The sequence below is a fragment of the Canis lupus genome, chromosome 32 (genome assembly GCF_048164855.1).
Source record: "Canis lupus baileyi chromosome 32, mCanLup2.hap1, whole genome shotgun sequence".
NCBI lineage: Eukaryota > Metazoa > Chordata > Mammalia > Carnivora > Canidae > Canis > Canis lupus.
The window spans coordinates 4,725,605-4,747,665 of NC_132869.1; the positions used below are offsets into that span (position 1 = coordinate 4,725,605).

Below are 22,061 nucleotides of genomic sequence, written 5' to 3' on the forward strand. Positions count from 1 at the left end.
GTGGAGCTCTGGAAAGGGTTGTACCAATTTATTCAGTTAGCAAATGAACATCTATGCTTCACCAGGTTAAAGTAGTGAGCTCCATGAATTCCCCCCCCCCACCTTGTAATGCCCACTAGCCCTATCCACCCAGATTGCTACTACCCAGGTTGCTTTTACTAATAGTAAAACTGGAGATCAAAGAAAATCTTGAAAAATCAGATTTTTGAAACAAAATCTTAAAATCTAGTGGTCGCTGACCACAGTGTGGGACCACTGTCAAGATATCACCCCGCGCCACTCAACATTCACGTGGGAGAGATGGGCAGGGGTGACTTGATGGCTTTTTTGATGACTGTCCTGATTGCTGACAGATAAGGGACCCTTCCCCTGTTGGGGTCAGATGGCACAATAGCTGCTTCTTGATTTGGTGGTGAGAGTTAACAGGAAGGTCTTCCACTCTCTGCACCGGGTCTTTGAGCATCCTCTGGGCCAACAGTATGGTGGGCTCCACCAAGTGGCCATGATGCCTGCTCTTGATCAGTGGAGGTCAGGGAGGAAGGTAAACCCACTGACTCAGGAGATTTGGAAAGTTCCTCAGGCTAATTTCTTTTTGCTTTCCTGGTGCCAGGCCGCAGGGTGCAGGAGGCACCACTTGTTCTTCCTTTTAGAGGAACGAGGATGTCACTGGGGTCCTGAAGGCCCAGATCACCAGGCTCTCTGGAGCACTGCTCTTGAGGCTGCTGTTTACCGCTGTCCTAGGGCCCCATGGGGGGCGGGGGGGCCGTGGTACAGGCCCGTCCTGCGCTCCCGGGACCACCGCCGCGCCCCGCGCCTACTGTCCCAGCTCCACAGTTGGCTTTGGACGCGTACCCTGGTGCCCCTCCAGGCCCTCCTCCTGCCCACCGCGACTGCGGCGGCCGCTGTGCGCCAGGAGCTGCCCGCGTCCGCCCCGCGCACACGGCGCCGCGGGGTAAGGAGGGCCCGGCCCAGCCCGCTGCCGCCCGGGCCGGTGCCTCGTCGGGGCAGGCGCTCCGCAGCCGCCGGAGCCCGGGAGCCCGCAGGGCGCCGCCGCCAGCCGCCTCCGCGCCAGCCGCAGCGGGTCTCCGGGAAGGCGGGGCCGGGGCCGGGGCCGGGGCCGGGGCCAACGCGCTTCTCCGCCCTGACGTCCCCCGAGGCGGCGTCCCCGCCGAGCCCCCGCGCCCCGCCCGCGCCCCGCCCGCGCCCCGCCCGCGCCCCGCCCGCGCCCCGCCGAGCCCCCGCGCCCCGCCCGCGCCCCGCCCGCGCCCCGCCCGCGCCCCGCCGCTCGAGGCAGGGAGGGCCGAGGGGGCACACGTGGGCCGGGCTTCATCCAGCTGGGAAGGGACTTCGTTTCGGCCCCTACGTGTGCCCCATGTGCGCCCGCCCTACGAGAACACACCGGACACAAGCGAACCAGGCCTGCATGCGGGCGGTGTCTGCCCCTCCCACCGGCCCCCACCCCAGGCCCTGGCCTCTGGGCGCCCTGAGGGAACCTGGCCCCGCCTGCGGAACACGACCCTGGGCTGGGCCTCCTCCCAGCTTCCTACGGAACCGCATCCAAACCATTTTGCTGCTTTCTCGGCTGCTGGCGGCAAAGTGGGAACCTGGCTGGCGCTGGGCCTAGTCGCCGGCAGGGAGGACAGAATCAGAGGAAGTGACCTTAAGCACCTGGCACAGTGCGTGGTGCGCAGTTCACCTCTAGGCCAGTAATCCACACCTCCCTATTCGAAGGCCAGCTCATGAACAACCTTAATCGCACCTGCACCTTGAATTTTCCTTTGCCACTTAACCTATTCATAGTTTCCTGGGATTAGGACGTGCACACCCTTGGGGCCACGATCCTGCCTCTACCCCAGACTTATTTGAGGCCTTGGAAGTGCTCATCTGGAGTGTTGCAGCGACATCCCAGTGGGCCTCCACATCCCCACTCTTGCATGGCAATCCTCTGGATTGCTGTCTGGCTAAGGCAGATCTGACTGGTGCCTTATACAGTGCCTGAGATACATCAGGTGATTAGCAAACATTCTAAAAGCCAAAAAAACTGCATACTCTGTGCCAGGCACACTTAGAAGCACTTCAAATTTTTAACTAATTTAATCCTCATGTCAACCAAGTGAGGTATTAGCGCTATGCCTGTTTTACAGATGAGAAAACTGCGGTACAGAGAAGTTGTCACATGCTCAATCTCACAGATAATAGGTGGCAGAGAAAGAATTTAAGACCAAGTGGCCTAAGTCTAGAGCCCTATGCTCATAACTACCTCACTAGTATTGAGTGAATGAATGATTCAGTCCTCAAGAACCTTTCACAGCCACTGGCTGGCAGGCGGGTGAGCCAAGATACTATATAACTAATAGGGATGGTGACTAGACTCAGGAGGACAAAGGTCTGACTGCTTATGCCACTACTATGTGACCCTATAAAGTTAATCTGTCTTTACTTCAGTTTCTTCAACTATAAAAGAGGAATAAAATCAAGTACTTTATGTACTGCATATTGCGAGGATTACCTGAGGTAATACAGAAGTGCTCAGGACCCACAGGGTACCAGGTAAATGTTAACCCCTCCCACCCTGCAACTGTAAGGCCAAGTAGTATAAAATACATGGTGGCAACTGGCATGTCCCTCTAAGACTGAATATATTTAATGACTGGATTTCCAAGCCACTCTATCCTACCACGACCCTACCCCTCGATTCTTCCCCAACCCATGTCATCTGGTTGCCACTCCTGGCATATGACCTAAACTTTTCTGATTGGGGGTGCTTTGTCAAAGCAGCTCTTCTCATCAAAAATGTCTTTCTCTTCTTATTTTACCTGCTTATCTACTTTATTTATGGACACCTGCCCAACTCCTCATCTGGCTGCCTACTGTATTTTACCTGTACCTTTATTACAGCATATCCAAACTCATGATTATATTAGTTACCTGTTCACACCTGTTTCCTCCATTGTTTAGAAGATCCTCATTTTCTTCAGCTTTATGAGCCTCTCGAGACTAACCTACACTGGAGGTCGGAAAGATTTGTGGCAATGAGTTAGATATGGAAGCAGGGAAGATATGGTCCAAGCACAAAGACCTAGCAAAGAAAACAGGGACACAGATACTCCATGTAAGGTCATACGTGCCCTTTAGAAATGCCATGAAATGGCAGGGGTAGAAAGACAGAGGAAGAGGTTGAAAGGAAGGCTTCGTGGAGGAGGTGTCTGTGCATGTGCATCATGGGGAGAGGCTGTTTGGAGAGAATCTGAAGAGGCTTACAAATATTGCCTGAGTGCCAGAGGTGGACCTACCACCAAGTTGCCTCATTTTGCGTGTATTTGTGTTGGGCTCTAGACTTATTTCTCTGGTGACCAGTAGGCCTTTCCCCTCCTTAGCACTCAACAAGCTGCAGCATTTAGGTGGGAGAGATTTTTGGTGATGGGACAAGAGCAGACACAAGTGGCAGCTTTCTTTGCAGGGAGAGGATGATGGAAAAACCTCCGTGGGGAGAGTGTTCGCTGAGTGACAGGGGTCAGGAACGCACCAACTTTGATCTGTGAAGTGACAGGTGATCTTCATTTGGTTAATTTCAGAATTTAGCGGAAATAGCTGGTTCGTCTCTTCTGGGGGAATAACTTAGTGGCCACAGATTTACGTTCACAGAAACCGTGCTTTTTTTAAAAATTATTATTTTTTTTAGAAACCGTGCTTAAACTGCAGTGTATGAGAAGCCTTGGCTTAGAACTAACAGGCAATAGGCTTTCTTAGGAATTTTCTGGATCGGGATATGCCAAAGAAACGTGACGTAGTATGGCGGGCTGCTACTGCTGGATCTTCTTTACCTCTTCATTACCATACGATGTTTTGATAGGATTGTAACAGTTTTTGACAGTATGGCTTAGCGTTAGTTTAGGCAGATCCCAGTAACCCTGGGCCAGCTAACAGGATTCTCGTGAGGTTTGGGACACTGGTGGATTCCTTTTACCTAGAAAAGCTGACATTTTCCTGCAGATCATCTGGTCAACACCAACTGTCCCACCTACCCTGAAAACTCTGAGTGCAGATCTCTGGCTTGGTCGACTCTGGCAGGTTAGAACTTTGACTTCTGTTGCATTTAGATTTCCTACATGTAACAGTGAGTCACAGTTGTGAGCTACCTCACAGGTGGACTAAGACTGATTAAAAAGATGATGCTTTTAAAAAGCCATTCTGTGTGTAATAGCTAGGTCAGGGGCTTTCCTGGACAATGGAAAGAACATGGAACCAGAGTCAGAAAATGTGCAACAAGCCACAGCCTTAATCATCCTGGTTACCTTGGGCTAGTGACATTCAGTCACCCAGAAATTCTTCTGGAACCAGGCAGTGGTAGAAAGAATAAATGAGCAAGTATCCCTTAATTCTTCAGAGTCCTATTTTCATCAACTATATAGTAGAGGAGTGAAAAAAACCCACCAGTAGCAAACTGATGCATGTGAAGTATTTGGGGAGCTGTCAATTCAATATCCCATGTTATTATCTGCACTTTTAATATTTTACCTCACATAAGGGAAGAAAAATTAGATAAGTAATCACATGGACAAAGCTACTAATATTTTAAAATATTTTAGCCTTATATTGCAACTGGCTAAGTATTCAGAAACATGGCTTCCATCCCATTGGTTAAAAGCAATTTGGGGAGTATGGAGTGAAACCATTCCCAAGAGTTTCTCTTCATTTGTCAGCCCTGAGTGAGGGGCTTTATGTGTCTGAATCCATTTGCTGACAACCAGACATACTTTACCACCTTCATTTCTGTTTCTGGAAATCCAGATAGGACACTAATAACACAAAGCTTGAACGTCTCATAATTCTCCTTCTGGGAGAGAAGCGGCATGAGGTGGAGACACAGAGTCTCATACTTAAGCGGCCTTGTTTGTACATTCTATCAGAACAGAACATGGTCTTTCTTCCTGAGGCCTGAAGTGGTAGTGCTGAAGACTGCAATCTTTGGAGCCTGGATGCCATTCTTAGAGTTACAGAGACTTCACACAGCCAAGTGATTTCACCTGACTCCATTTACCTACCATGAAAGGGTCACCTTGTGGGACCGTAACATAACATATTATGTTAGGAAGAAGCATCCACTTTCAAAATAGACTCTCAGCAGGTAATACGGGTCAGCTCAGGCTATTTTTAGTTCTGCTTTGGCAATGACCACAAAGGGAATCTAAACTCACTTTTTTGCCCTCAGAATCCTGCTGGCATGTTCTCATCAAAGACCTACCCTTTCTGTGGTGATGGATAGCCTGATCAAGAGTTGCCAGTGCAACTGCTGCCACGTACCCACACCACCCTTTTCCAGAGACTTCATAACTTGTGCTGAGAAATCGTGAGGATTCTTTCCCTTCAGAGATATTCTGACAAAGATGGAAGGAAGGTCAATATAAAGGGCAGTAAGATGTATGAACCCCAAAGTAGTGTTTTCAGACAAACCAATCATAGCTTGACAGTCTATTGCTCTATTCTATGATTTGAAAGCATGTTCTAAAATGGATAGGAATAGGAAACAAGATAAAAGGCATCTGTGTTAAACCTCGGAAGTTCCTTCTTTAGACAAATGAAATATTTGCAAAATTTGGTACTAAAGAGCCTACTGATTATATATAATACTCACACACTTGTCTTGAAATGTTAATAGTTTGTAGGCAGTAAACTGCCCTACAGAACAAATTATGATATTTTTTAACAATAGAGTCATGTCTATTATAAGGCTTAGAGAAATGAATTTGGACAAGGTTTGGTGTTGTTGAAAAATTGAAGGTCTAAGTCCTCTAGGATGCTGTTATGAAAATCATAGCCAATCCCAAAAATGACCCTTCAAAACCCATGTCCTATTTCCTTTACTCCCCTGTGTCATCATTTTATTTTCTCACTGAGGCAATTTGAAACGCTAAGGAACCACAAGCAGAGGTGACAGAAATGACAATGGCTAAAGGAAGAAGACAATGGAAATCTTAAAGAACAGAAATATGTTTATAGGCATTTTTAGCAAGACGGACAAGAGCAGACCCAAGGTAATAGATCCCTCAGGTTTCAGAAGACTCTGAAAGTAGGTTCCTTAAATCAGAGAAGCATAGCCCCAAATACACAACCACTACCATCAATTCTGAAAGAACACCCAGATGCCTCCTTGGAAGCTTAGAGAGTCCATTTCCAAGTATCTGTCAAAGAGCCAGTTCCCTTCATCAGGTCATAGAAGAGCACTGTGATTGAAAGGCATGGCCACTTACTAGGGTATCTCTCCTCCTCTTCTATCGGCTGTTTCTTCTCAGGCTTGGGAGGGCCTTTGATTTTATACACCAAGGCACGGAGTTTCCCAGTCCAGGAGGTGTCCTCCTCCTCTTCTTCCTCCTCCTCCAGTGGAACTCCTAGCAAGTCACAGAACAGAGCAAAAACCTCAAACAGTACATGACACCACCATATGATTGAAAGAACATAAAGTCTATGCTTCCCACCCTTCTGGAACCTTCTAAAGATACTACAGGCAGCTCCCCATAATTATATATCTACTAGTTTTGTTTTTTTTTTTAAAGATGATTTCTGGTATGCAAGGACATGGAGTAATTTCAAACTCCACACTTAACTTTTTCTAACCCATGTCTCAAAAGGGCTCTAGAGTACCTAGGAAGAAAGACTTAATATTGAATCATTTCAAGTGAAAAGACCATCTATTATTTATATATTAGTCAATCCATCCTTGCACAAGCAACACAAATGCTGAGAACCATTTAAAATCAGCAGCTATGCATCAGAGTAAGGACTGCTGGCTTAGAATTCTTCAGGGCATAAGTTACTAGATTTATATCACTGTACAATCTATGAAGCAAAGGGGATCAGAATCTTGGTTCAGCTGGGAGCAGAGTCCACCTGTCTAAGCAAAGTGGGTGAGGTTTACAGAAGCATTTGTTATTTTCCTTCTATAGAAAACTCGTTCACTTTCTTCTATCTCACAAAATTTCTTCTTGGAGGAAGTTTCTTTTTTTATTTTTATTTATTTTTATCTTTTTTTCGGAGAAAGTTTCCATTATATGATTACACTAGAATTATTTCCTACAGCTTCTCTGATCCAAGTAGTTTGGGCAGAAATCATTTCTTGAGCAATTAGTATTGTACAGTTAACCCTTGAACGATGCAAAGGTTGGGGTGCTACCCACTTGCACAGTGGAAAATTCACATATAACCCTGACCCTCCAAAACTTAACTATAAATATCATGCTCTTGATGGGAAGCCTTACTGGTGACAATTAATAGTCAACTAACACATATTTTTAAATGTCATATGTATTCATTGGGCTCTCTGCTCAGTGGGGCGTCTGCTGCTCCCTTTCCTTCTGCCCCTCCCCACCCCTGCTCATGGTTTCTCTCTCTCCCTCTCTCTAGCTCTCAAATAAGTAAAATCTTTTAAAAAATTATATGTATTTTATATGTACAGTATTCTTATAATCAAGCAAGCTGGAGAAAAGAAAATGTTATTAAGGAAATCATAAGGAGGAGAAAAAAAAATGTATGGTGCTATACTCTATCTATGGAAACAGAATTCCACATCCTAAGTGGACCCCTGTAGCTCAAACCCATGTTGTTCAAAGGTCAACTGCACTTTTAAATAGAAAACTTTCTTCCCAACCCCCACTAGCTGCTAATGAGGGAATCAGGAACAGACTTGTCTTTGATAAAGCTCTCATCACAGAAGCTCACCACAGTGAATGAGAAGGTCCTCATGGAAGTCATATAGCTCCTCCCGGATCTCCTCTGGGCAGGGGCAATTCTCTCCCAGTTGAAAGTTAAGAAGCATGTTGATCTTTGAGGGACAAAGAAGAATAGGTAGTTGGTTCTCAGTGTTGGTGAAAAGAACTCCGATCCGGCATGCCTGGATGGCTCAGTTGGTTGTGTCTGCCTTCAGATCAGGGGTCTGGGATCGAAACCCTAGTTGGGCTCCCTGCTCAGTGGGGAGCCTGCTTGTCCCTCTCCCTCTGCCCCTCCCCTCTACCCCTTCCTCTGGCTCATGCAGTCTATGTCTCTCTCTCAAATAAATAAAGTCTTAAAAAAAAAAACTCAGATCCTGCTTAGACACTTAACATTCTTTGCAAATTTTATTCAACTCAAATTCTTTTATAAAGGCCAACATTTGGGACGCCTGGGTGGCTCAGTGGTTGAGTGTCTGCCTTTGGCTTGGGCCGTGATCCCGGGGTCTTGGGATTGAGCCCTGCATCAGGCTTCTCCTTCTGCCTGTGTCTCGGCCTCTCTCTTGTCTCTCAAGAGTAAATAAAATCTTAAAAAAAAAAAAAAAAGATGGCCAACATTTAAAAGCAGCTTTCCTCCTTTTTCTGATTATAATGGTAATTTATTAATTGTACAAAATTTGGAAATACCCAAAGAAAATTTACTTTGATCCCACCACACAAAGATAACTATATTTATCTAATATAATATCTCCCTGTCTTTATGTATGCAGATGGAGAGCATACTCTAAACATTTCTGTTTTTCCACTTAACAATTTATCTTGAGCATTTTCTTATTTTACTGGTTTTTAATAGGTACAGTCCATTTTATCATACGGATCAATAGCAACTAATGAAAAAGCGGATGTAAAATTAATGATCTGTTAAGATATATTCCAATTGTTTCCATTTTTTGTCCTTATAAAGTTTGTCTGAATTTCCTTTTGCATAATTTTTTTTCACATCTCTTATCATTTTTTAAGGATAAACTCCTAGAACAGAAATGACTAGATCAAAAGGTTTGCACATTTTAATGGCTTTTGAAATGACTTGCCAAATCACTGTAAGCTCCAGAAAGCTTACAACAATCTGCATTACCAACTTTATACAACTTTCATTACAGTAATGAAAGTTAACACATTTTCAAATATTTTCCAATTTAATGGATGAAAAATGTCATATCCCTGTTGCTTTAATTTGCATTTAATTGGTGAGGTTGAATTTTGTTTTTCCACACTTAAGGGCCATTTTTCTTTCTTATCTTTCTTTCTTTATTTTTTTATTTATTTTTTATTTTAGGAAGGCTCCACGCCCAATATGGAGCCCAACATGGAGCTTGAAGTCACAACTGTGAAATCATGACCTGTGCTGAGATCAAGAGTGAGACACTTGACACTTAACCAACAGAGCCACCCAGGCAATCTTATTTTATAAATTTCCTATTCATGTTCTTCCTCCATTTTTCTGTTGAGTAATTTTCTTCTTAAAAATTCACAGGTATTTTGCACATCCTTAGACTATTCACTCTTGGTAGCATATACTCCAAATATATTTCCTGGATTTTAGTGAACTTTTAACTTTATTTACAGGATTTTTTAAATTGACATATAGGTTTTAACATGTAGTTAAACCATCTTAGGGATTCCTAACTGTTTGATGCCTTGGATGACTCTGACAGTCTATTGAAACACCTTAATTACTTCTCAGATTTGTATTTTGAATATGTATCATAAAATACAGCATATTACTTAGAGAAACAATTATACTGAAATCTAGTTATCAAGACCATAAAAAAGAAACCCGTGACACAGTAACAAATGTACTTGCTTATTAACTCATTAGAGAAAAAGATCTATTAGCAGGTCTCATATCCACTGTCATCTGGAAGTAGTGATGAATGCAAATTGATATTTCAATGTAGGACAACCACTATATTGGTTTTTCAACCGATATTAAAAAACAAAACAAAACAAAACAGGCAATTTCTGTTGCTGGAAAAGTCAGGTATTTGCTTTGCTGCCTAAATCAATAATTAAAGAAATGCTATCAGAGATCAATGACAAGTTGGTACAAATGAAGTCATTCACTTCCTGCTCAGATTCAGGGATGTCTCAATTCTTCCCAAAGACCCACAACCCCACGTCAGTGACTATCTAGAGAGATTGACACGATAGCTAGATGTGATGTTGTCCATTTTGCTGCCTCACGTAGGGTAACCCAAACACTAGGCAAAGGCGTTTCCTCCTTTTGTTTAGGACTTCTAGGTTAAAAACTTTACAATCTCTTTTCTTTGCCACAAAAAACAATATTTAATGTTATTAGGAAGATCCTTTCCTAATAAGGAATAAAGGATCCTTTATTCCTTCTTTAAAGCTTCTACCACAAACAGTTTTTTGGCAGTAGGGAGAAGTATGGTTGTTAATAAAATAATATTCATAAAACAGTTTAGAGAAGTACTTTTTGTGGTTGTTAAAATATGGTAACTATATCAACATATATTGATAGGTTGTTTATTAAATTAAAACGAGATCTGAGGATCTAACTTCAGGGTCAGAAAATTAATTTCTCTGCTGAAAGATCTTTTTCCTTGGAACACTTAGGAAGCAGTGACCCACCAGCCTGTAGGGCAGAAAACCAAACGGGGAGTGAGCTGAATTTTCTGCTGCACAGGGCATACCCATTAATGAGGACCTTTTTAAAGTCAAAGGTTTACTGACTATGCCTGGCTGATTTGCCAACAACCACTGGACTGATCTTAATTTTGCCTACTTTTGTACTTGGTAACATCTCCCAAGATATGTCTTTTTCATCTCTCTATGCTACATAGATATAGGCTGAAAACCTTTATTTTTTTCCTCAAAGATTACAGAAGGATGAGAGAATCATATTACTATTTTGAAATTCTAATTCTTACCAATCCAATCTTCCAAGTGATTTTGCACTGGATCTCCTGAAGTTGATCTAAATTCTCCTTTGTTGACATTCAATTCTGAATTATTTAGAAAGCTCGACTGGTAGGTTTCTTCTAGAAATGAATACTGAGAGGGGTGGTGGGTGGGACAGCTGAATTTGATAGCAATGAGTGTCCCTTCTTTCATTTCATTCCTAGACCAGCAGCATCAATATCACCTAGAAACTTGCTAAAAATGTAAATTCTTGGGCCTCTCACTAGAGCTACTGAATTAGAAGCCCCAGAGCAGGGGAGTCAGAAATCTGTTTTATTAAGCCTTTCTGGTAATTCTGAGGTCTGCTCAAGAATCCCTGGTTTTACACAGTGAGTGAAGAATCTTTCAAATTACAGATGTCTGACACAAGTCTGAAATGATTGCCCACTAGGTTACTGGGAAGACTAAAGGAGGAAGTGATGGAAGGCCCTGGGGACAGCAGAAGAGAAGGCAAAGAGGTAGTGGGGAAAAAGAGAGGTGGGAGCCAGTGTGGCCCTTCCAGGAGCCAGGATTATAAACTGTGTCTGTGAGGACAGTGTTAGATGGACAATGCAGTCCTAGCTGGGGGGTTAAGCAGATACTTTGGGAGACATACATAAACTACCCACTGGAAGAAGTGAGTTGCTGGCAAAAGGTCAAAGAACATGGCAAGAGGCAAATGCAAATACCTCTAACGCTGAAGCTGATCATAGCACATACAGAATGTTTACTATATGTCAGGTATCCTGCTGAGCAACCTAAATGCATTATCTCATGGGATCCTCACAAGAAGGGAGACAAGGAGATGAAGACATCCTCATGCTGCAGCTGGAAACACTGAGACGCAGAAAGGCAATTGCCCAAGACCACATAGCAAGTGATGGGGGAGCCAGAGCAGGAGCCAGGCACCACATCAGTCTCCTATCCTGTTATTCACAAAAATGAGTCAGCATTTGCCCAACGAAATGGGAAATGTTCACACCTGTTGCCAGTCTAAAAGCAGCCTGACATTTGTAAACCTTGCAGAGAAATTCAGGCTCACTGCACTTCCCTCATCTTGGTGCGAATTACCTCCTCCCTTGACTTGAAAGGGTTTTCGCATTTTGCCTCCAGCAAAGAGATGATAAGCTTTGCCTACTCTTTTCAAGGCCAGGATCATTCAAGTGAATTTTTTAAAAGCCAAAATATGCAGTTCATTTTTACGCCAATATAAATATCTATGTTCTACAAAACAGCTTAGGAAAGTAATTGGACCAAGTTGTATCATTAATATCAAATGGTGGTAATTATACTGATAACAATTTTTGGATAGGCTGCTTATTAAATATAGATAAGATCCAAAGATCTGGTTTCAGATGCTGAAAACGTATTTCTTCACTGAAAGCTCTTCTGTTTTGAATATTTAGGGAGCTGGTGCCACACAGCCCACAGAATATACGTGAACAGCTGAGCAGTAGGGCAAACACAAACTACTCCTGCTCTCATCTGCAAGTCACTCACCAGGATTCTCAGTCTTCTCCAAGTGGCCTTCCCATCTAGGCAAGGCTGACTGCAGGGTGGGGTTCTGCAAGGAATGACAAGACCTCACAGAAGGGACTTCACTTGCCCAGGCCTGTTCTCCTAGCTTCTGGGGGCTGGGCAGCTTTATGAGGGTCTTGATCCTGGGGCAAGGAGTGTAGAACACTCAGATGAGAGAGACTGTTCATCTATTCTCAGAAATTGGGAAATGTTGACCGTGCTCTGTGGATCTCTGTTAGAAAGTAGTGAGCTCTGCAAAGACTGGACAGACATTCTTCTAATGGTAGCTCCTCGTTGGTGTGAACGCTGGATCCTGACAGTGAGTTGGTCTCTGGCTCAGTTTTAGGGAACAGGTAAAAGTGAGGAAGGGAGGGGAGGAAGCAATGCCCATGTGAACTTTTGGATGGATTTTTATCCCCATCTAAGATAACTAGTAGATGCTCCTGTTGCCACTAGCATAAGATTAGGCCTGTCTCCTGGCCTTGTGCTGGGTCATTTAATCACCCACAGCTCTCACAGCCCCTGCAGGCATATGGAGGTTGCATGTGCCCTACTCTGTGAGGTTCAGGTTCTTCCAGAGGAATGGTAAGGAGGCTCAAGAAGAGCTTCTTACCTGCTCCTGTGGAGGTGAGCGGAACTCCCTGGTCTTCCGGGCAGTCAGGGCTGCAGACATGTTCAAGGCCTGCATGAGCTCATTGTAGCGGAACTTCTGATTTGCCTGGAGTTTGGAGACGTAAATGTCGCCGAACGCCACAATGGCTTCCACTCGATGCTGTAGCTCACAGTCGCAGAGGTAGCTGAGGAGCTCGCACATCTGCGACAGAAGCGTGTGTTTATGTTAATTTGACAATACTTTGTACACACTGGTGAAGCAGCTAGCATCCCCATTTTACAGAGGGTAGCACTGAGATTCAGGCATTCTAAGCGACTTGCCCAGTGTCCACAGTAACCATAGAGCCATTACTTGAATCCAAGTCTGCCTGAATCCAGACACCAACTCTTTATCTGCAGGTCAGGAGGACAACAGGAAAATGAGCTCCCCAAAGACAGACTAAACCTGCCTGTAGAGAGGGAGAGCAGAATTTCTAAGAGAGTTCTTCAATGGCTCTACCCTCCAGGTAGAAACCACAACTGAATTGCACAGGTGAGCTCTGGGTCCTTCCAGACATCTTCTGGCTCTGGATGAAGGGAACTAAAGACTTCTGTTCCCCTCTTCATCTTTCTTTCTTTTTCTTTGTTGGCACTTTCTGTCATTCGTTCTTTTAGACTATCTACTATTACTAATCTTAACACTATTCGAACTTCTACTGATAAGGAAAGACAACAGCCATAACTTAGTGTGGACTATTTGCCAGACTCTGTACCAGGCACTTGCCATACTTTCTTCTTTAATCCTCTGTGTTCCTGATATTTTTATTAAAGCAGAAGTTCTATTAACCCATCTCCACTCTGCCAGGTGAACCAGGACCCAGAGCATATGCCCATCATGCTTGTGATTCTAGTTATAACATTTAATTACAAGTAACGTGTGCCATGAAATAGGAAAACCAAGCTGAATGACTAGGAAACATCTGTAAAAGGCAAATTTTTTAAAAAATATTTATTTATTTATTTTAGATAAAGAGACAGAGAGTGTATGGGGGGAGGAGCAGAGGCAGAGGGAGAGAGAATCTCAAGCAGACTCCATGCTGAATATGGTACCCAATGTGGGGCTCAATCTCACGACCCTGAGGTCATGACCTGAGCTGAAACCAAAAGTGTGATGCTTAACTGATTACCTAGTGTCACCCAGGCACCCCAAGGCATCATTTTTACAAAAAATACTAAAAGTTGGGTGTAAGACAACTACAAAATTTTGGGAGGAAATCATTAAAATATAGAAGTATTCTATGCTCAGGTTGCTTTCCAATAACCTCTAAATCCACAGTCCAAACTTGGGTCCCCAAACTGGCCATCATGCACATCAAACTGTGCATGACAAGTATCATTTACACAAAAGAGAGGCATCTACATGCTGGTCAGGGACTCACATTAAACAAGAGGTCTTGGGTCCACATCAGAAGAGCACATGTTAATAAAACTGTTGAAGGTATATATGTAAAATGTGTTGTTTCTCCTCTACATGCAACATTTTGATTAACTGGCTGCCTACCAATCCCATCACATTGGCTAGGAGAGCTTCATTTGAAGATTATTTTATTATAATACATTTTATTTTATGATAAAATACGTTTCATATTCCATTTTGTGATGATAAATTTGAGTACTATGTTGTATTATACTATCATCCAGATTTTATAAACTGTAAAGCTAAGGCCTTGGTAAGTTATTGACTTGGCAAGCTTATACAGCTAGTAAGTGGCTGAGGGATGCCTGAGCCAGGCTGACTCTGTGGAACAGACAGTTCTGCTCTGTTCACTTTCATTTCTCTTTTCTCAGTGCCCAGAAGACAAAAGTTATCATCTTCTATGCATCACTGATGCTAGCTTACATCTGATAAGACCACGCTTAGGAAATGCTGAGGTCTCCTAGGTGATGGCAAGGGGGCAGCTCTAAGTTAGCATGAGTCTTCTCCTCAGCTCAGAGGGCCATTGATTTGAATGCCAGTGCAACAGGTCTACAAAGGCTTGGTAATCAGAACCTGGCAACGAATGAGAGCAGGTGAGGAGTGTGGCCACCCTATGAGCCAGTTCCTCTGGTCTGTTCCAGAGCCAACGGCTCCTCCCTCCTCTCCAGATGGAGTCTCACAAAGGAGCCATTCAGTCCCAAAGGGAAAGACATAAGATCAGGGCCAATCCATCACTAGTTCCATACAAACATTTCTAAAGTACATGCCTTGGGACACATGGGTGGCACAGTCAGTTGAGCGTCTGACTCTTGGTTTTGGTTCAGGTTGTGATCTCAGAGTCCTGGGACTGACCCTGAGTCAGGCTCCACACTCAACATGGAGTCTACTTGGGTTTCTTACTCCCTTTCCCTTTACCCTTCCCCCCCAATGCTAGCTTACTCTCTCTCAAATACATAAATCTTAAAAAAAAATAAAATAAAGCACATGCCTTATTAGTAAGGGTATTTTTTGTTTGACCTGGGGAGTACAATGCATGTCAGAAATTCGCACGACCAGCAAACACTGTCTCTCCGAGTCTCTGCTCTAGTCCAGATTTAGATTGTGCGCTGAATCCTAGTCTTACCTGCAGGCTGCACTGTAACCCTCCCCAAGTCTTCTCAAGGGCAGGAACTTTGCTGCCCTGAGTTACCTGAAGCTTGACGGACTCTGGCAGTCGGGTCTGCAACAAGCCCTTGACCGGAGCCTCCTTGCTGGCCTTTTCCCCAGCCTCCACTGCCTTCTCCTCCACCTGGGTCACCTCTTCCTTCTCTGTGCCATCCTCTGTCTCTGCACCATGCTCCCCAAACACAGAGGAATCAATCAGGAGGAGGATCTGCCGGACGTCATCATCATCAAACACCCCCATGACCAGCAGGGTCCCGATGAGTTTCAGCACAGGCACAAATTGGAACTCTACAGACCCGCCGACGGGGTCCCGGATATGAGCCCCGCTGTGCTGCACTGCCTCCGTCAGCATGCTCAGTGCCTTTGTCTTGAGAATCTCCAAGGGGATCTCAGGGCTCTGCTTCTGGTGCTCCTCGCCAGTCACAACAAAGCAAGGGGTGGAGAACCTGAATCCTGGCCTGAGGCATGTTCTGAGGCCCACTCCGGGTAGCCCGTGCCTCTTGGACTCATCTGGGTACAGGCGGATTTTCCTGGTGGTGCTGGTGATGGGAATGATGTACTCATTCTTCATCATTAGCTTCCTCTCCTTAGCATGGGCCAGGTGGATGCTGATGAGCAGGTCATAGAAACCGGAGCGGAGGAGGCCAGGGAGGTACTTGTTGTCTATGGCATAGAAGAGCTGGGACAGGTCCACGTGGCCACACAGGGCGTAGGCCACTCGGCTGTTTCCCAGGGCGCACACGGCACTGTAGAGGCGCAGCGTGTGGTAATGGAAGTGCATCAGGTCCTCCTGCTCGCAGAGCTCTAGAACATCCACACACCTGTGGGCACACAAGCAGTCAACCACTGCACGGGAAGGGGAGCACGGCAGGGTTCGGCGCAGTGCTTTTCCCTGAATCCCCTGGGATGGTACCCGTCTCTGTGAGGGCACATGGGATAGAGAGATGGAAGGGTCTCTATCCCAGCTTGCCCTCACAGGTGATTCCTCTCTCATTCCTGGTCCATATCGCAGTTCCTGATAATCTTCCTGCTCTACCTGCTAGAATCTCAAAAGTGTCAAAGACTTGAAGACATGGTTTCCCAAATATGAAAGTCCTCCCTATTAAGGAAAACCTCCCAACTGGAAGGGGACTGGAAAACACTGAGGTATGTCAGAGAAGTGACTTGGTCCTCTCATCTGTCGGTGTTAGGAGGTCTCCTGCTTTCTGAGGTAAGAGATGTAGGTCAGAAGAGGAAGCCAAAGCCCCTTGTCAATCTGCATCATTTCCAATCTACCTTCATCCAGGCTTTCCCTCCCCTGAAAACAAACACGCCTGCACTCTTGCCCAGAGCAAACAACACTTTCCACCCTGAATTCAGGTAGCATAATCAATTCACTTGCTCCTTCCTCACTTCACTAGCCTATGAGAAGTCTGCGTGTTCCTCCCTCATCTGTGGGGGCCCAGGGCACACTCTGCTTCCTGCTTAGGTTTTCTGTTTTGCCTTGCTCTTCATCATGGATCTGAGGATCCTCTGCAATTGGCTTACTTGGCTGGACTCCTATTTTTTCTGGCTCCTGCCCCGCTCCCCACCCCCCCACTACTTTGTCCCACCACTGTCCGTGACCCAGTTGAATACCTAAAGGGGAGCTGGAGAGGTGTCATAGCCCATTACTTTGTTTTTATTCCAACAGATCGAGGGGTGATAATATGTTAACAATAAAATTATTTAATTCTTACTACATACGGAAACTCTACTAGATTCTACCAACACAATGTCATTTGTTTCTCCATGCAATCCTTTGGGTGGTTATTTTATTTATATCAGAAGGAAGTCGAAGTAAGTTACATGAGCAATTTACCCAAGACCACAAGGTCAGAAAGAGAGTGCTGAGATCGAACCTAGGCTACAATCCAAGAGTACCTCTTAACAGGAGCTGCTCAGGAGCCCATTCTTGTCCTCTAAGCAAGCTAGGCCTGTTTCATTTTCCCCATTCTTGTCAATAAGAACATATGTTTCAGGATCACACTGGAGTTTTTAATTAAAGGGATGGAAATGATCTTGACTGCAGGCACTTGGAGCTACAGGGAAGGCCCTGGGGCAGGCATATTGGGGAGAATATCCTGCGATTTCTTTCTTTTTTAAGATTTTATTTATTTATTCATGAGAGACACACACAGAGGGGCAGAGATACAGGCAGAGGGAGAAGCAGACTCCCCTTGAGGACCTGCCAGGACCCTGGGATCACGACCTGAGCCGAAGGCAGACCCTCAACCACTGAGCCATCAGGCGTCCCTATCCTGTGATTTCTCAGTGAATAATGGAAGTTGAAGAAAAGAAAGAGACACTGAGGTTTTGAAAAGTCAGTGGACTGAGCAGGGCCTTCGGCCAATGAGGATGCTGCTCTTTCCCTTTCCTTGCTCCTGCCAGGCCTGCCCCCTCCACTGTGGGCCCCCCTCCACTACCTGTTCTCCTCTGGGATGTGGAGCGCCATCATCTGCAGGGGCTCCAGGCACTGCACCACCCAGCCATGGCGCTCGCTCACCCGCTCTGTCTCCACCTTCAGGAAGCTGCTGGGCATGCGGCTCCAGAGCACGGGCTGGATGGTTTGGACGTCCAGCCGAGGGGGACACTGTGGAACTGGGTTCTTCTCTTCACTCTTAAATATGGCCGCCGACAGGGGCATCGCGTTCTGGAGCAGGTGGAAAGGCATCGAGAAGGAAACACATGTGCTCTCAGGAGGTGCTCGGTTGCTAGGTAATGCAACTTGGCCCATGATGACCAGTAAGGTTAGTATAAACTAAGGAGACAAATGAATCCTGAGCCTTTGAAGCTTTACTGGCCTAAGACCTTGCATAGTGGATTCTATTAGCAGTGATTACTTCCTTCAGTACCCAGTAGAAGTGGGAGAAAGGAAAATGAGAACCTACCTTCTGTCATATGAATTTCATAGGTAAGTTTGGGAGCTGGGGTGGTGGTGGTGGGGAGATCAGTGGGCAGTGTATGGGGAGGGTGTCCCTTGTTTTCTGAGGCCTCGTGTTTTTCCCCTAGTGGTCAATGTTGCCTTCTTTTATCATAACCATTGGACAAGGGGGCAGATCAATACCTTCAGCTTCCCAAGTTCAAACTGAAACAAGGAGGTGCTCGTGGGCTGCAGGAAGACTGCTGGAAACACTTTGGTATTGGGCTCCACCTGGAAACCAAGACAAATGGAGAGGTTTGCTCAGAATTATAAAACCACAGATGGCTAAGTCGTTGGTTGTTTGAATCAACACCCTCATTCTAACCTTAGCTGAGAGAGAACACCTAGCTGGCGCATCCTTTCCACTGCTCAGAAATTCTGAGATTTGGTGCCTCTTGGTAGTGACTGTCACTGCCCTCTGCCTCATTCACTCTCTCTCTCCTCCTACTTGGGCTTGAATAATCTCATGTTCTTTCATTTTCTCTGTTAACTGCAGCTAACAATTTCCTCCAGCACTCAGGGTATTTGTCACACACGGGGACCTACTAATGTGCCACCAAAGGTGGTGGCCGCTATTGGTCAGGGAACAACGTGATGGCCTGGCTCTTCATAGAGTGTGGAGACACCTGGTTCAGAGGGAACGCCATCATTCATCACTCCTGCCCACAGAAGGTGATCACTGAGGGTAGTGCAAGGGCTTCAATATTATTTCTGAAGGCACAGGGATGTTGACCAGGCAAGCCCAATGGGCATATTACAGCAGGCCTTCTCAACCTTACCATTACTGACATTTATGGTTGTGTAACTCTTTTTTTGTAGGGGCTGTCCTGTGTATTGTAGGATATCTAGCAGCATCCCTGGCCTCTCCCCAGAAGATGTCAGTAGTACTCTCTACCCCCACCATAGTCATGACAACTAGAAAAGTCTCTGAAGATTGCCAAATGCCCATAGAAAAACACCCCCAGTTGAGAACTGATCAGCAGGTGCTTCCCTGGAATAACATAAAGAGGCTACTTCCAGTGTCTGTCTCCTTTTCTTAAAACCTCTTTTCACTTGGTTCCTCTGGACTTCTCACCACCCCCTTCTCACTCTTTCTGATTCCAGTTCTTACATTAAACAGTGTGGGATTCACTGTCTGTCTTCTAGCTGCCACTTAGATGAAGTGTGGATTTATTAATGACAGCAGGGACTCCACTTACCACTTGCCCACTTTGATACAGGGTTTTTAATCAGATTAGAAAGACCGTGTAAGAAGAAAAGGGATTTTAATTTTACCAAAGTCCTTTGCCTTTAAGTAAATTTGGACATTAGGAAGTTCTTGCAATTCTCTTGGAGTTGGGGGATGGTGAGCATCATGGATATACCCTAAGTCGGCTCTCAGTGAATCATTCTCTTGTACAGTTCCCTCCCCTAGAGCCTGTGTCTTGTTTCTAGCAAATAGAATATGGCAAAGGGGTAGGATTGTTACTCCCTTGGTTTGGCTACATTACTTAAGATTGCATCTCAGTCGAGATGCAACAGAGAAAGTTCTCTGCTTTGCTTTGGAGAAGGAAGTGACCTGTTGTAACAGCCTGTGAAAGGCCATGAGAGGGAAATTTCAGGGGATCTCATGGGACTAAGAATGCCCCTGGTTGCAGCCATCAAGAAATGGAGCCTCCAACCTACAAATGTAAGCAACTGAATTCTGCCAGTGACGACATGAGCTCAGAAAAAGGACCTTGAGCTCTGGAAAAGAATGCAGCCTTGAGCTCTAGAAAAGAATGTATGCTGTTTTGAGTCACTACATCCATAGCAATTCATTATACAGTAATAGAAAATGAATACAGAGGTTTTCTTTTTGTCATAACATTTGGTTACAGGCTTCCTTTTAATAATAAATTTCTTCAATGTATTTAGACATAAGATTTATAAAAACACCCATCTTTATGGCTGTAAGTGACTTACAAGACTACATGGTCTGTACTATCACTTGCCCATGATGAAACAGGTCAGACTGGTTAGACTGGACTTGCACCCAGTACCCAGGGATCCGTCCTGGTACACTGCAGGGGCTCACAAACTAAGTGTAAACATGTGGTTTATGCCTAATGCTTCAGGTATCCATGGACCATGTGAAGGGATAAATGCCCGTAAAGCCAAAATGTGGGGATGGAACTGCTAGAACTACCTGGCGATGTCTGAAATAAGCTTTGTAAAGGACATTTAACAAATATTTACTACCTATTATATATCTGCTTTGTGCCAGGTCCTGAATTTGCAGCACAGAAAGACACAAATGGGAAATTTTGATCAGATACATCCCTGGGCTGGCCCTCAGATTTCTCAGATATCTGACGTGTGACATCTAGAACAATCTAGAACAACTTGCCACACTCAAATCACTTTGACCTTCAGTGAAGAGAGGTCTGGTGGCTGAGAGACTTCATGTGGACCAGCAAGAAGCCCATGAATCTGAGCCCGCAGGGACAGATAAATGCATGAGGCCCAAAGGTTTTCTATGCTGAACGGAGTCACACTGGGACCTATAGGCTGAAGAACGTGGTTATGTTTTCAGATCTTTCGGGAATGGTCCCTGCAAATTTCATAAACCACTCAGCCAAATGCCAGGGCCTTCCTCAAACTCCACTTCAAAGAGGAGGAGCTTTCAAAGCATTCCGGATGCCTGGGATAGGTTCATGTCTACCGTGGAGAGTATGCTCCCATCATGATGAATAATGGAGATTTATCTTCAACCACTCAAGAAAGAAGAAAACACAAGTTTTCTTCTTGTGAAGAAGATGGGTGTATATGGGGATAAAAATGGCAACTGGGAGAGCAGAATCCTAGGTGGCCTTCCTCACCCATGGGGTTACTCTTGTGACTGTGTACATTACATGGCAAAGGGATTCTGCAGATGTAAGTAAGGTGACCTCAAAACAGAGATAGGACCTCTCTGATCTTAAAACAGAGAGATTATCCTTGAGGCCCTAATCTAATCACATGAACCCTTAAAAAGCAAGGTTTTCTCTTCTTAGGGCCAGAAGGCAAAGTGGGAGAGACTGAAGCATGAGAAGAATAGGACATGCTCTTGTTGGCTTTGAAGATGGAAGGGGCCCTGAGAAGGAATGTGGGCCCTTGGGGAGCAGAGAGGTAAGGAAAGGAAAGGAAAAAGACTGGCAAGGAAGAACAGACCTCAAACCTCAGCCTACCACCACACTGGGTCCTGACAGCAACCTGAAGGAGCCTGGAGCACATTCCCCCCAGAGCCTCCAGAGACAGGCGACTGGGCCCAGCTGACGCCTTGATTCTGGTTTTGTGAGCACGTGAGCAGAGAACCCAAACCTACAGGACTGGGAAATAATGTTTTGGGTTTTATGTTTTCATTTTTTTAAAAAAGATTTTATGTATTTATTCATGAGAGACACAGGCAGAGTATGCCTGAGTCCCTAAGGGGAGCCTGATGCAGGACTTGATCCCAGGACCTGGGGATCACACCCTGAGCCACAGGCAGACAGTCAACCACTGAGCCACTCAGGTGCCCCAAATGTCTTGGTTTTTTAGCTGCTAATTTTATGGGCACCATGTTAAGAAGCAAAAAACTAAAAGAGCAGGTTCCCAGCCATGTTGGTCAGTTGGACAACAAAAAGGTAGTGAGCACCTCCTGGGTGCCGGGTCCCGGTCCAGGACCAGCAATAGCGACAGACAAGAGACCCAGCCTCCTCTGCGC

General features: G+C 45.2%; 1 protein-coding gene across 1 annotated transcript in view; it reads right to left on the reverse strand.

Annotated features, from left to right (window-relative positions):
* RYR3 (ryanodine receptor 3) overlaps positions 1 to 22,061 on the reverse strand; it is a 500,519-nt gene that overhangs the window by 153,330 nt on the left and 325,128 nt on the right. The window contains exons 33-38 of the mRNA XM_072808654.1: positions 18,500 to 18,586; positions 17,859 to 18,085; positions 15,440 to 16,235; positions 12,796 to 12,996; positions 7,717 to 7,819; positions 6,252 to 6,389 (exon numbers count right to left, since the gene is read on the reverse strand). Coding sequence (XP_072664755.1) covers positions 6,252 to 6,389; positions 7,717 to 7,819; positions 12,796 to 12,996; positions 15,440 to 16,235; positions 17,859 to 18,085; positions 18,500 to 18,586 — 1,552 coding nt within the window. The remainder of the gene's footprint in view (positions 1 to 6,251; positions 6,390 to 7,716; positions 7,820 to 12,795; positions 12,997 to 15,439; positions 16,236 to 17,858; positions 18,086 to 18,499; positions 18,587 to 22,061) is intronic.